The following is a 13,237-nucleotide window of genomic DNA, read 5'->3' on the forward strand; positions in this document are numbered from 1 at the left end:
TGGGTGTAGTATATACAGAGCCAGTTTCTTACATTGGTGGATCAGCAGTGGGATACACAACTTGCATTTTTTGGACTACCTGGTTACCACCTGATCACATGACAAAACTCTTAAATTGCCTTTAGAATTCTGATTTTTACAAATTGGCATTTTTTCCAAACTACTAAAAGTCGTTAGGGCTTTGCTTAAGTCCCTTTAGAATTTTAGAAAATAAAAAATCACTATAGTCAAAGGTAGAGGGGTTAGAACTTTTTGTTAGAATGTCTCAAAAACAGAACCCAACTATTAGTGAAGATAACAATGATAACATACAGGGCATGGCTGAGGAGCTCGACCTCACCCCTTACCTTCACCTGTCTTTTCAGGAGTTGAGGTCCTTATGTAAAATTAAAAACATATCCATGGGCCCACATCCAACCAAACAAAAGCTCCAGGAGCTGTTGGCTGAGGATGCTATGGCTCACCCTTCTGAGAATGGTGATGACCAAGCAGAAGAGGAAGGAGGGGGATGGAGATAGGTACCCACCTCCATCACTTCCCAGGGAAGAAAGGGTCCCTGTACCCTTGATTCCAAGAGTTAACCTCTGGGGACCTAGAAGCCACACAGGTGGTTCAGGTTCTGGTGAGGGCATTGAGAACAGCCTCAATGAGGAGGACAGCCTTTTAGCAAGGCTGGCCAAAAGATTGGATCTAGAGTCCAGACTCCTGGCTCTAGAAAAAGAAAGAAAGGAGATGGGTTTAGCACCCATCAATGGTGGCGGAAATCCAAATAATAAGGACAAAGAGCAATCTTATGATCCTAAAATCCCCAAAGGGATTGTCCCTAAAATTGAGGAGGGTTATGACATCACCAAATGGTTCACAACCTTTGATAGGGCTTGTGACATGAGAAAGGCGAAGAAACCTCTCTGGGGGGCACTCCTGTGGGAACTGTTCTCTGGTAACTGCAGAGACAGACTCCTGACCCTCTCTGGGCCAGATGATGGGTCTTATGACCTCATGAAGAGACCTCTGATTAAGGGATTTGGACTCACAACTGAGGAGTACAGAATTAGATTCAGGGGTGCTCACAAAACCCAAAACAAGTCCTGGATTGATTTTGTAGACTACTCAGTAAAGACACTAGATGGTTGGTTAACTGGACACAATGTGCATGACTTTACAATTTGTTTATGAAGGAACATATATTGAGTAATTGCACAAATGCAAAGTTACATTATCATTTGGTAGACCTAGGTCTAATTTCGCCCGAAGAATTGGGAAAGAAGGCAGACCACTAGGTCAAGACTAGGGTGACTAAGACAACCACCGGGGTGACCAAAGGAAAGGGGTTACAGGTTGTACTAAAAACCCATGCAGCAATTCTGGATATCCCTGAATTGGTGTGTGTAAAAACAAGAGCACAGAGCATAGGCATGGTGAAAAAACTGTTTTGGAGCCTAAAAGAATGGCCCAACCTACCAAGAGAAAAGGTAAGAAGACTGGGGAACCAGCTTCTGTTCAGCAAAAGGATCAGGACCCCTCTCCTCAGGGAGAGGACGTGGACACCCCAGAGGGAACTGAGCCCATGGAGCTTGACCCTTACCAGGTTGAACTCTTGGGCCCAGGGCGGGACCCTCTAGGGAAGAGCTGTGTCAGGGTCAGCAGGACTGTCCCACTCTTGAAAGCCTAAGGCAGCAAGCTGTTTCAGAAGCAAAGGAAGATGTCAGTGGTACCCAGAGAGTTTATTGGGAAGAGGGATTACTGTACACATTGGCAAGAGACCCCAATCCTGGAGCCACCAGGCGAGTGGTAGTGCCACAGAAGTACAGGGAGTTCCTCCTAACTTTAGCTCATGACATTCCCCTAGCTGGACATCTGGGGCAAACCAAGACTTGGGAAAGGCTAGTCAGCCACATTTACTGGTCCCAGATGCACCAAAAGGTGAAGGAATTTGTCAGCTCCAGTGTTACCTGTCAAGCCAGTGGCAAGACAGGTGACCACCCAAAGGACCCCCTGATACCACTGCCTGTGGTGAAGGTTCCCTTTAAAAAGGTAGGTGTGGACAAAGTGGGTCCACTTGAACCTCCCACAGCCTCAGGAACACATTAATTCTAGTGGTAGCGGATCATGCCACTAGGTACCCTGAAGCAATTCCACTTAGGACTACTACAGCTCCTGCAGAAGCCAAGGCCCTCATTTGTGTCTTCGCCAGAGTAGGGTTTACTAAGGAGGTGGTTTCAGACAGAGGTTCCAACTTTATGTCTGCTTACCTCAAACACATGTGGAAAGAGTGTAGAGTGCAGTACAAGTTTACTACACTCTATCATCCACAAACCAATGGCCTTGTTGAGAGATTCAACAAGACATTGAAATGCATGATTATGGGGCTCCCTGAAAAACTCAAAAGGAGATGGGATGTCCCCTTGCCATGCCTGCTTTTCGCTTACAGAGAAGTGTTACAGAAGGGAGTAGGGCTTTCCCCCTTTGAACTTCTGTTTGGCCATCCTGTGAGGGGACCGCTCTGTCTTTTAAAAGAGGGTTGGGAGAGGCCTCTCCAAGAACCCAAACAAGATATTGTGGACTATGTGCTTGGCCTAAGGTCCAGAATGGCTGATTACATGGAAAAGGCATCCAAGAATCTTGAGGCCAGCCAGGAGCTTCAGGAGCACTGGTATGACCAAAAAGCTGCACTGGTTGAATTTCAACCTGGGCAAAAGGTGTGGGTTTTGGAGCCAATGGCACCAAGGGCACTCCAGGACAGATGGAGTGGCCCTTACCCTATCCTAGAGAAAAAGAGTGAGGTCGCCTACTTAGTTGACCTGGGCACAAGCAGGACACCCAAAAGGGTTATCCATGTGAACCGCCTAAAACTCTACAATGACAGGGCTGACATCACCATGCTGATGGTGACTGATGAGGAACAGGAAGCAGAGAGTGACCCTCTCCATGATCTCCTCTCCTACAGCCCAAAAGATGGGTCAGTAGATGGAGTTGTCTTTTCAGACACCCTCTCTGCGCAACAGCAGACTGACTGCAAGCAAGTCTTGCAACAGTATGCTAAGCTCTTTGACCCGACCCCTGGTCTGACAAACTGGTGTACCCATGATGTGGACACTGGTGACAGTGCACCTGTCAAAAACAAGATCTATTGACAGTCAGACCAAGTCAAGGAAAGCATCAAAGCTGAAGTCAGCAAGATGCTGGAGCTAGGGGTTATTGAACTATCTGAGAGCCCCATGGCCAGCCCAGTGGTTCTAGTCCCCAAACCTCATCCACAGGGTGGAAAGAGAGAAATGAGGTTCTGTGTGGACTATGGAGGGCTCAACTCTGTCACCAAGACAGTTGCTCACCCTATACCCTATTCACCCCGATTCTTTGCATATTGTAACCTTTTGGACCCCTCTTGAGGCGAAATAGCCGAGAGGTAGCTAGACTGCACATTTACTGTGATTGATTGCTGAATACGAGCATTTTTAAAACGGCGTGTTTTAATTCACTTTCCCACTTGCACTAGCTTAACCTTTGCACTAAACATAGCGTGAACCTGCATTTAGTCGGTGACAGCCGATTTTCGGGCTGATTACCGATCTCACCTGCAAGCTCTTAAAAATACCGCGGACATCTTGGGTAGGGGCGTGAGCCTAACAGCGCTCTAGCCACTACTATTTAGGAGCCCCAAGGTAAAGAACGCGAGATTCTTTGCATATTGTAACCTTTTGGACCCCTCTTGAGGCGAAATAGCCGAGAGGTAGCTAGACTGCACATTTACTGTGATTGATTGCTGAATACGAGCATTTTTAAAACGGCGTGTTTTAATTCACTTTCCCACTTGCACTAGCTTAACCTTTGCACTAAACATAGCGTGAACCTGCATTTAGTCGGTGACAGCCGATTTTCGGGCTGATTACCGATCTCACCTGCAAGCTCTTAAAAATACGGCGGACATCTTGGGTAGGGGCGTGAGCCTAACAGCGCTCTAGCCACCACTATTTAAGGAAACGTATACTCTCCGCGATAGCGGACGCGATTTGTGGACGCACCTACATCAGCGCCGGAGTCACGCCTGAGTCAGCCCGTCTGCGCCTCGGACGCGCCCAGCGGCCATGACACCCACCTCCCAACCAATTTTATCGGTATGTGTTAGTAGCCAGACAATTAGCGATACCATTGCTTCCCCTTATATAAAATATAGTGCAAAACAGCTTTTTGCCTTAAGAACGCCTAGACAACCAGACTGCTGTCTTTTCGACTTAAATAGACACCATAACATCTGCTATGGCTGCTCACTAACTACGTATGCCACTAAAATCAAAAGTCTTGAGACCCTAACCAATGCTACATGTGCTACATCTAACTCTAAAGTATTCACCTTCTTCAGTCTGAACTGTCGCTCTCTGCCAAGACATAAAATAGAAATTTTCAATTTTCTATTGGATGAAGCCCCTGATGCACTATTCATCACTGAAACTTGGCTTTATGCAAGCTCCGGACCAGACGTCGCTATGGCCCTCCCGGACTCATATGCGATTATACGCCTTGACAGAATTAATAAAACTGGAGGAGGCATAGCTGTTATTTTTAAAAAAGTATATACCTGTGAGTTTATAAACCTCCCATGTCCAGGATGTGAAGGCGCCACCTTTAAAATCATACTCTCACCCAATTTTACCTTTTCCGGCGCGCTTATCTACCGTCCACCTGGTGCTGCTTCAAATTGGCTAAATAATATTTCGGAACTTCTAGGCCCGTTTATTATGAATACTACCAATTTTACAGTCATCGGTGATCTAAATCTTCATTTGGATAACGAGCACTGCTCTAAGGCCACGGAACTTATTGATGACCTCCTATCCCTCAATTTAAGTCTTAAGAATTCTGGCCCAGCCCACACTGCAGGTCACTTACTGGACCCAATCTTTTCTAATATTCAAAATTTAAACACCTTCCCAGCCTTATCTATTCCTTGGTCAGACCATTTTCTCATCAAATTTTCCTTTCAAACGCCAGCTTCCAATATCTCCCCTATGGCGCTGCCCACCACGGTGAGAAAATGGAAAAAACTAGATATTAATATTCTTAATACCCTGCTAGAAGATACGATACCATACACTACTTCAGGAGTTCAAAATTTATCCATCTCTATTCAATCATGGCTCTTAACAGCCATTGACTCCTGTCTTCCTCAGACTAAGCTAAAAGGCATTAACCAACGTCCACCTGCTCCGTGGTTTAATGACGCTTTAAAGCATGAAAAAACCAAATGTAAGAATGCTGAGCGTCAATGGAGAAAATCCTACTCCGTTGAAGCTAAGAATGAATACAAAAATCAACTAAATCAATACCAAAAGCTGTGCAGTAGAGCAAAAACCAACTTTGTCTGCTCAAAAATTACTGCTGCTTTAAATCAAGCTAAAACACTGTTCAAAACAGTTAAAGAGTTAGCTGGCTCTAATACCTCACCAACCCCACCTGACTTAAATAAAACCCAATGTAATCAACTTGCCGCATTCTTTGTCGACAAAGTTGATAACATTTATCAGACCATCCAACTCAATCAGGACAATCATGAGGAAAATCATTATGATGGTAGTGATGCTAATAGATCAGATAGTGAAGAGACCAATTCTGCCACCCTTTCGGATAAAATCACTACCCCTTCTCTGAGTGTTTGGCCTACACTCAACGTTGACACTGTCACCGAACTTCTAAGCACGATTAAATCAGGTTCGCCAAAAGACCCGCTACCATGTTCCATCTTAAAACTACTTAGCAGGAAAGCCTTATCCACTGTCACAGACCTTCTAAATAAATCCTTGCAAGAAGAATGTGTTCCACCGGAGTGGAAACATGCCATGATCCATCCCCTCCTAAAAAAAGCTAATGCTGACCCGAAGGTACCCTCAAACTTTCGACCAATTTCTCTCTTACCTATATTTGCAAAAATTCTAGAGAAACATGTCCACCGCTGTCTCTCAAATTATATAACAACACATGATTTGTTACCTCCCCATCAATCTGGCTTCCGAGCAGGTTTTTCAACAGAAACCACTCTCTTAGGCGTAACCGAAAATATTCGTCAAATGATAGACAAGGGTGAAACAGTGGCACTGGTGCTTTTAGACCTCAGTGCCGCATTTGACACTGTTTCACATGCGGTACTAATAAAAACCCTTCGCTCAATGGGCATCTGTGGCCCTGCTTTAAATTGGATCACATCCCTACTTGAAAATAGAACTTTCCAAATTTTTTCAAACTCTACATACTCAGATACCTATACCTTTAAACATGGCGTCCCCCAGGGTTCAATTCTAAGCCCACTACTTTTTAATTTATACATGAGCCCTCTTGCTAAAATAGCTAAGGATACTGGACTGATAATGTTCTCCTATGCTGATGACTCTCAGCTTCTCTTTTCCCTTCCGCCAACAGACAATAATGATCCCTCTATTTTGAGAAATGGGCTTACAAAAATTGCTGGATGGATGAAAAATAATTTCTTAAAATCAAACGGTGAAAAAACCGAACTCATAATCCTAGGAAAAAATAAAGAACTCTGGGGACCCCAACACTGGCCCCCAGAAATGGGCTCTCCTCCTATTCCAACTAACCAGGCCCGTAACCTTGGCTTTGTGGTAGATGACACTCTTAGCATGCACCAGCAGGCCATCAAAACATCAGCCACCTGCTTTGTCATCTTGAAGTGGCTAAAGAAAATCTGCTGGATGCTACCAGATCACACCAAAAGAACTGTCATTAACGCCCTCATAACATCCAGATTGGATTATGCCAATATACTGTACTTGGGAGCCAACAAAGCCACAGTCCGCAAACTACAAACCGTGCAGAATGTTGCTGCAAGATTGTTAGGTAAAATTCCTATCCATGCACCTACTACCAAACTCATACGAGAATTGCACTGGTTGAAAATTGAGAGCAGAATTACATTCAAATCACTATGCTTTATGCATAAAATCTCAGCAAATAAAGCCCCTAAATACCTGCTAAATCTGGTACAACACTACCGTCCTTCCAGGACGCTGAGATCCGCAACAGCGAACAAATTTGCTGTGCCTAAAATAAGACTATCACGCATGGGAGGCAGATCCTTTGCCTACCTTGGCCCTTCCCTGTGGAACTCTATGCCACAGGCTTTGCGCTCTGAGGTTAATTATATCAGTTTCAGAAAAGCCATTAAAACCTGGCTGTTCAACATCTAAGTCAGCTGTCCAAACTCCCTTCTCTGAATCACAAAGCGCCGGGAAACCCTTTGTTGGGTAGCTGTTTGCGCTATACAAACTAAACAAATAAATAAATAAATATCCCAAGAGCAGATGAGTTGATAGACAAATTGGGGGCATCAGTGTGGGTTTAATGTGCTGAGACTTTTGATATCGAACTTCCCAGTTTTCAGTGTAGCCATTATGGTGTTGTGGAGTTCTTAATGACAAACTCCCGGCACCATATGCTTTTAATGGCAGCACTGCACTTACAGTGCCCAAGAATGGAGCTGGGTATGTAGGGGTACAGGACTCATGCACCTGTACCCTCACCACTGGCATAGGGCACCCAGCTAGAGGGATGTTTTTCCACTCGAGCTCGGGCCAGGTTCGGCGGGTGCAGAGTGGGCTGGATTTGTGGTATCTTGCTGGTACCAGAAGCTGCAGTTTGAACAAGTCCGGTGTTTACCGGAGATTTAGTCTTTGAAGTGAAGGCAGGCAGGACTCTCCAGGGTTTTTGAGGTTGCTGGGTGCCAGACACACCAGTATATTTTTTATACAAAAACAATTGGCCTAGAGTTCAGTTCTTGAGTTTGTGAATTCATTTCCTGACTGAGTGTGTAAATCAAATGCTTAACACTGTTCTCTGGTACTGCCTTACTGCTCAACCACGCTACCACTATTAGAGAGTACGATCCTATCTAACTTTAACCTCTGCCTACCTCTGGGGACACTTGGACTCTATACACACTATACCTCATTTTGGTGTAGTGTATATAGAGCCAGTTTCTTACAATGAGTTCCCCATTTCGTCCCATTGGGCACAGTCATACCTTGCCAACAGCCCTACAGAATTGGTGATGTGCAAATGAATCACAGATTGCGAGGTAACTGTTTTCTCCACTGCATCAATCTTTTTACTTTCTTTAACTGGGGGAGGGGTGCCCCAGTGCTCTGGGTGTTGTGTTGGTTCATTTGCAGGTAGCATGTGCCACCAGCGAGTCCGGTGGGAGCTGGTCTCTAATGTAGGGTGGGTCAGAGGGTGAGGGCTTATATTTTCTTGTCAACCGTCATGGTGATAATTCTGGGTTTCACTGGGTCCTTAAATACCTCCTGTATAAGCTTAAGCAAGTCCTTAAGCATTGGCAGGAACTGGGTGGCACGCTGAGTAAGGGAGAGAGTTTCCAGCAAGAAGTCCTACTCTTCAGGTATGGAGTGTAGATCCACCCGGTGCAAGGTTGCTGCTCTATGAATAACCTCATGGTATGAGGTGGTCTCGTCAGGAGGGGAGGGTTTGGCAGGGTACAGGTCAGGGTTGTTGGGCCTGGGGGACGACAATCCGTTCTGGTCATACTGGAAATCCTACGGATCTAAGGATGGAGTGCATCCCTCTGCGTAGGATGAATAGACCCCTGTGGGGAAGAGAGCAAGAGTTCCTGAGGTGGTGGATGTGGAGACAGACAGTGGCAAGGGGGATGGAGGAAGAGATGGGCAGCAAACTGGTGCCTCCATCTTGTCACTTTTTCTGCTTTGGAGGCTCCAAATCCAGTTGCACCTCAAAGGTGAGCTGCCTCTTGCTAGGGAGAGTCTGCTGCTCTTGTGGCCGGGGCTTAGCAATAATCTTGCCCTTGTGAGGGCGAATAAACAACCTTCGCTGCTGAGAGTTCAATTCCTCCTGAAGGCACTGTAAAGCTGCCGACGCGTGCCTTAGATGGGAGGCTGGACACCATGGTCTGTTTCTGCTACGAGGTTGCTTTCGATGTCAATCCGTGTTTCGTATTCGAAGAGTGCTTTGGAGTCGGTGTCGATCCACCAGATGGCACAGAGGGAGCTGTCTGTGTTGAGGTAGGCCTGGATTAGGCGCCAGGCTCGGTGACGGAGCCTGAGTCAGCTCCAAAGTCTTAGGTCGGTGATGCCATGACTGGAATGCAATGGCAGCCCAGAAGGCTGTGTTCCCGAATGTAGGCTTAATGTCCAACTCCATGAGCGGCAGAGAGCACCTTGGTGTAGTGTGGTACACAGTGCCATCGTCTTCTGATGTTGGGGCACGGTCGGCTGCAGATCTGGGGAAATACGGTTCCAGGCTGAAGGTCGCTGCCTGTTCGGGATCACTGCTTCCTCCCCTTCCCTGAAGATGTCACGGGTATCATCGTCACATTTCTGTTTCACGGTACGGCGTGCAAGTCAACGGTCCTGACAATTCCGAAAGGTCTTTTTCAACCAGAACGCGAGGTAGGCAGAGCATGAGGCCTCGTTATGGTCCGTGGACAGACAAAGGTTACTGATGGCGTGCTGGTCTATCCACAAATGGCACTGTGGACAGTACCAGAAAGGTGTATTTCCCATTATGCTTTTAACATTCCTGAGTGCTCGGCTCAATGAAAGTGACCCCAGAGAGGAGAGGCAACACAGTTGATGCGACTACAAAGGAGGAACCACAACGATGAGAAGAACATAGAGAGACTGAAGGATTGTTGAAGGGCTACTGGGAGTAGAGAACTCGAGAGGCCTGCTGAAGATCTCCACACGGCGTTGACTCAGAGCACCGGCAAAGCACGTTCGACCCCAACGGCGAAAAAAATAACAATCTAACTATGGATTCGATGCCCATATGCATTGCCAGCTAAGGGAGTAGTCACTACACCTTGTGACCCAAAAGACTTCTTCAAACACATCTGAGCCCAACACTAGATGGCAGGAGTATGCAGAGTAAGTGTATTTACAGCTGCACATGCCACGAACATGACATTAGTGTTGCCCAAACCAAACCAAACATGATTGTTTACTCAAGGTACTGGGCTCACGGTTGTCACAACTTCCTACTTACCATTCCCACTGCTAGTGGGAAAGCATCGCTGCCTAGTAGCAGAGTGATGTGGCACATCAGATGCTTGTCCTTCGTTGCTCATTCGGGCTGCAGACTCTGTAGGAAACAACACATGAGAAGGTATTTGATTTTAGTCATGTCCTTGCTTACACTGAGCACTTAACTATTGAAGCATATTGCTGTGTATGCATCCATACTAAAGTCTAAGAACTTTAACAGGTTTTCTACACTGCATACAACATGACTATAAAACATCAATCTTTTGGGTGTTTACTGCATGACTATATGTTACTGTTGTATTGCAGCATGTATATAGTGCTTACTACCACTATGTGGGACACTGACGCTCAAACCTACATGAGAGGCATGCTACACCATGTGGGTGGTTGAAAAGATGTTGTTTTTGTTTTGACCCTATGTGGAACTGTCTCCATGTCATGCGTAATGACTACAACTTGTTATGGGTCGCATCTCTGGGCTCTTGACTCTAGTGTAATAATTCACTTGTGCTATTTCACACTGTAAACCTCTTCTTTTGTGTATAGCCATCTACACACTGCATATATTATAAGGAAAATGATACTTACCCTGTAACCATCTGTTTGTAGCTGTAAATTCACTAGCTTTACATGACACTGTCATTTTCTGTATGTGTATGTACGTATGTTGCGTTACATACACGTGCTGTGCATAGACTGTAAAGCAGTGTTCCTAATACAGTCTGGCCAAACAAAGTCTCTTGATGGGCCTGATGTCCACACAGCAGAGTCTAGTGAACATGTGAGTTGCTGACCATGTAGCAGCTTTACATATGTCTGCTTTACGAATGTTTCCCAAGAAGGCCATAGAAGCTCCCTTCTTCCTACTGGATGACCCTAGATACCGCATGCAGTGTACGCTTTGCTTTAGTACTGCATGTTTGTATAGTCTTAACAATCCATCCGGCAAAGCCACCATTGGAAATGGGATTCCTCAGGAGAAGATTTGCAAATGCAACAAAAAGTTGTTTACAGATGGATTGTTTTGTCAGGGTAGTGAACTGAGGCCAATTCAAGTGTGTGTAATGCCCTTTTTGCCACTGTCTTTGGTTATGGGAAGAAAATGAGCAACTCAACTGTTTAGTTTATGTGGAAAGTGGAAACCACCTTTGGAAAAATGTGGGATTAGTGCTTAACACAGCCATATCTTTGTGTACCTAAATACATAGGTCATCCGGTGTAGTGCTTGCAGCTCATGGACTCTTTTTAGTTAAGTAATTGTAACAAGGAAGGAAACCTTCCATGACAGAAATTGCATTTAGCAAGAGTGTAGGGGTTCAAATGAACAAATTACTTACCTTTGGAAGCGCCTTATCTGGTAGAGACTATAACTAGCCGCAGATTCCATATCTTTGAATTGACTGGACCCAGAACATTTTTCATTAGTAGTACCCCTGCGCACCGGTAGCTGGCGTTGCACGGCTCTGCATGCCGCTGCATGCCATCCTCTGTGGACCAATTTCACACAAGGAAGTCCTGCAGGACCAAACAGGCGAAGTGCCCATCTCTACAAACCTGACCATTCAGACAGCAATGTTTGGTGAAAGTGTGCAGGGAAGTCCATGTTGATGCCTGGTAGATGTCCAGGACCGGGACTCCATGTGCTAATTCAGTGTTCACAGCTTTAGCTCTTGTTGAATGAGCTTGCAAGCCTTCAGGAGGTTGCTTCTTGGCCAGTGCATAGCAGATGTTGATGCAGAGCACGCCCTGTAGGAAAGTGCCCCTTTGTGACTTGGTCATCCCCAGTTTTTGCCACTGGTATGGATGTTTTTTGACTGATGTGCACTGGGACCCAGCTAAATAATGGCTTTACTGAAATTGATGGTGTTGGATACTAAACACCCCATCTTGACAAATCCATACTGATGCCAGTATCGGATTGTCCTGACATGCACCCAGAGGGCAGCTTAGACGTGCCCCCTTAATTCTACTAGTCTCTTAGTGTGCTGGCTGACTGGCATTGTCCAGACTGCCAACACAGATAGGTTTCTGACCCCCTACAGGTGAGAGCCCATGCTCTCTGAGGTCAGAAACAATGCCTGATCCAGAGGAAGATGTTCACACCTCCTCCTGCAGGAGGGCTAGTGTTTTTGCATATCAAGGCCAGAGGCTTCAAAGTCTCTGCTGCCCTTGATATGTGACCCCAGCTTTCCCCCAGACCTGGGAATGCCATCCCAGAGGCCCATTTAGCGCCAGGTGGGAAAATTAGCTAGTCAGAAGGCATGTTCACTCTCAGGCTAGTCACACCCTTAAGGTGGGCTATCTGAAGTGACCAACAAAGGTAGGGTTTCACCATCTTGTTTTTTGTGAAACTAGGAACTCTGGGTCAGGTTCCTTCCAAGATTGACCTACTTGCGAGGAACGTGAGCATCACTGAGGTCAGCACCTAGAGTGGCCCTGTTGTTACGTTTGTGCCCATCATTAGGTCCAGCGCAAGAATTGAGAGCTCCAACGCAAGAGACCTGCTGGAAATAACACCTCTGCTCCACAGCTCCACAACCGACATTGCTTCCTTGTTCCAGAGACCCTCAAGAGCCGAGCCCCCCTTTTGGTTCTGCCACTAGCAGTCTTTTTCTTGTTACAGGTTTCCCCATTGACTTTACTGTGTAGTGCTCAAGGTTACCATCACGACCAGCACCTCTGCACGCGGACACACCATGGCAGGTAAAACCAATGTGGTTCGATAGACCTAGGCCCATAAGCACCTTAAGTCCAAGAGATCAACCCCTACAACTGTTTGCAGGTATAACTATGAAGTGTATGATTCTCCCACAGGATAACATGACCTCGTTCGAGGCTCATGCCTCAAATCTGACGGTTTTTGATGTTCTGCTGTTTTTCTGTAAAATTGATAACTTCAAAAGAACTTAATATAAAAATATTTACTATTTTTCAAAATTGGTCACAAATTTCTTCTTGAGTGTGTTTCATTTATTGACTTTGTGTGAACAACAAAGGCTCAACACTCCCCTCTGATAAGCCTAAAGCTGCTTGACCACCCTACCACAAAATAGAGCACTTTGGGATTGTTAAAGCAAGCCCCTGTAAACCAGTAAGGGTCACATGGACTTATTACACAGTGTATCTCATTTCGATACACTATATAGAAAGCCAGCTTCCTACACACCCGATCTAGAGGTAGTTTGCTTCTGCACCGCTCAACCTTTCTTCGC

At 45.8% G+C, this 13,237-nt stretch overlaps 1 protein-coding gene across 2 annotated transcripts in view; it reads right to left on the reverse strand.

Annotated features, from left to right (window-relative positions):
- Positions 1–13,237, reverse strand: part of STAP2 (signal transducing adaptor family member 2) — a 338,860-nt gene that overhangs the window by 43,399 nt on the left and 282,224 nt on the right. For both annotated transcript variants that reach the window (XM_078670196.1, XM_078670195.1), the window contains exon 14: positions 10,027–10,122. In XM_078670196.1, coding sequence (XP_078526322.1) covers positions 10,027–10,122 — 96 coding nt within the window. The remainder of the gene's footprint in view (positions 1–10,026; positions 10,123–13,237) is intronic.

This window comes from Lissotriton helveticus, chromosome 12, assembly GCF_964261635.1.
Source record: "Lissotriton helveticus chromosome 12, aLisHel1.1, whole genome shotgun sequence".
NCBI lineage: Eukaryota > Metazoa > Chordata > Amphibia > Caudata > Salamandridae > Lissotriton > Lissotriton helveticus.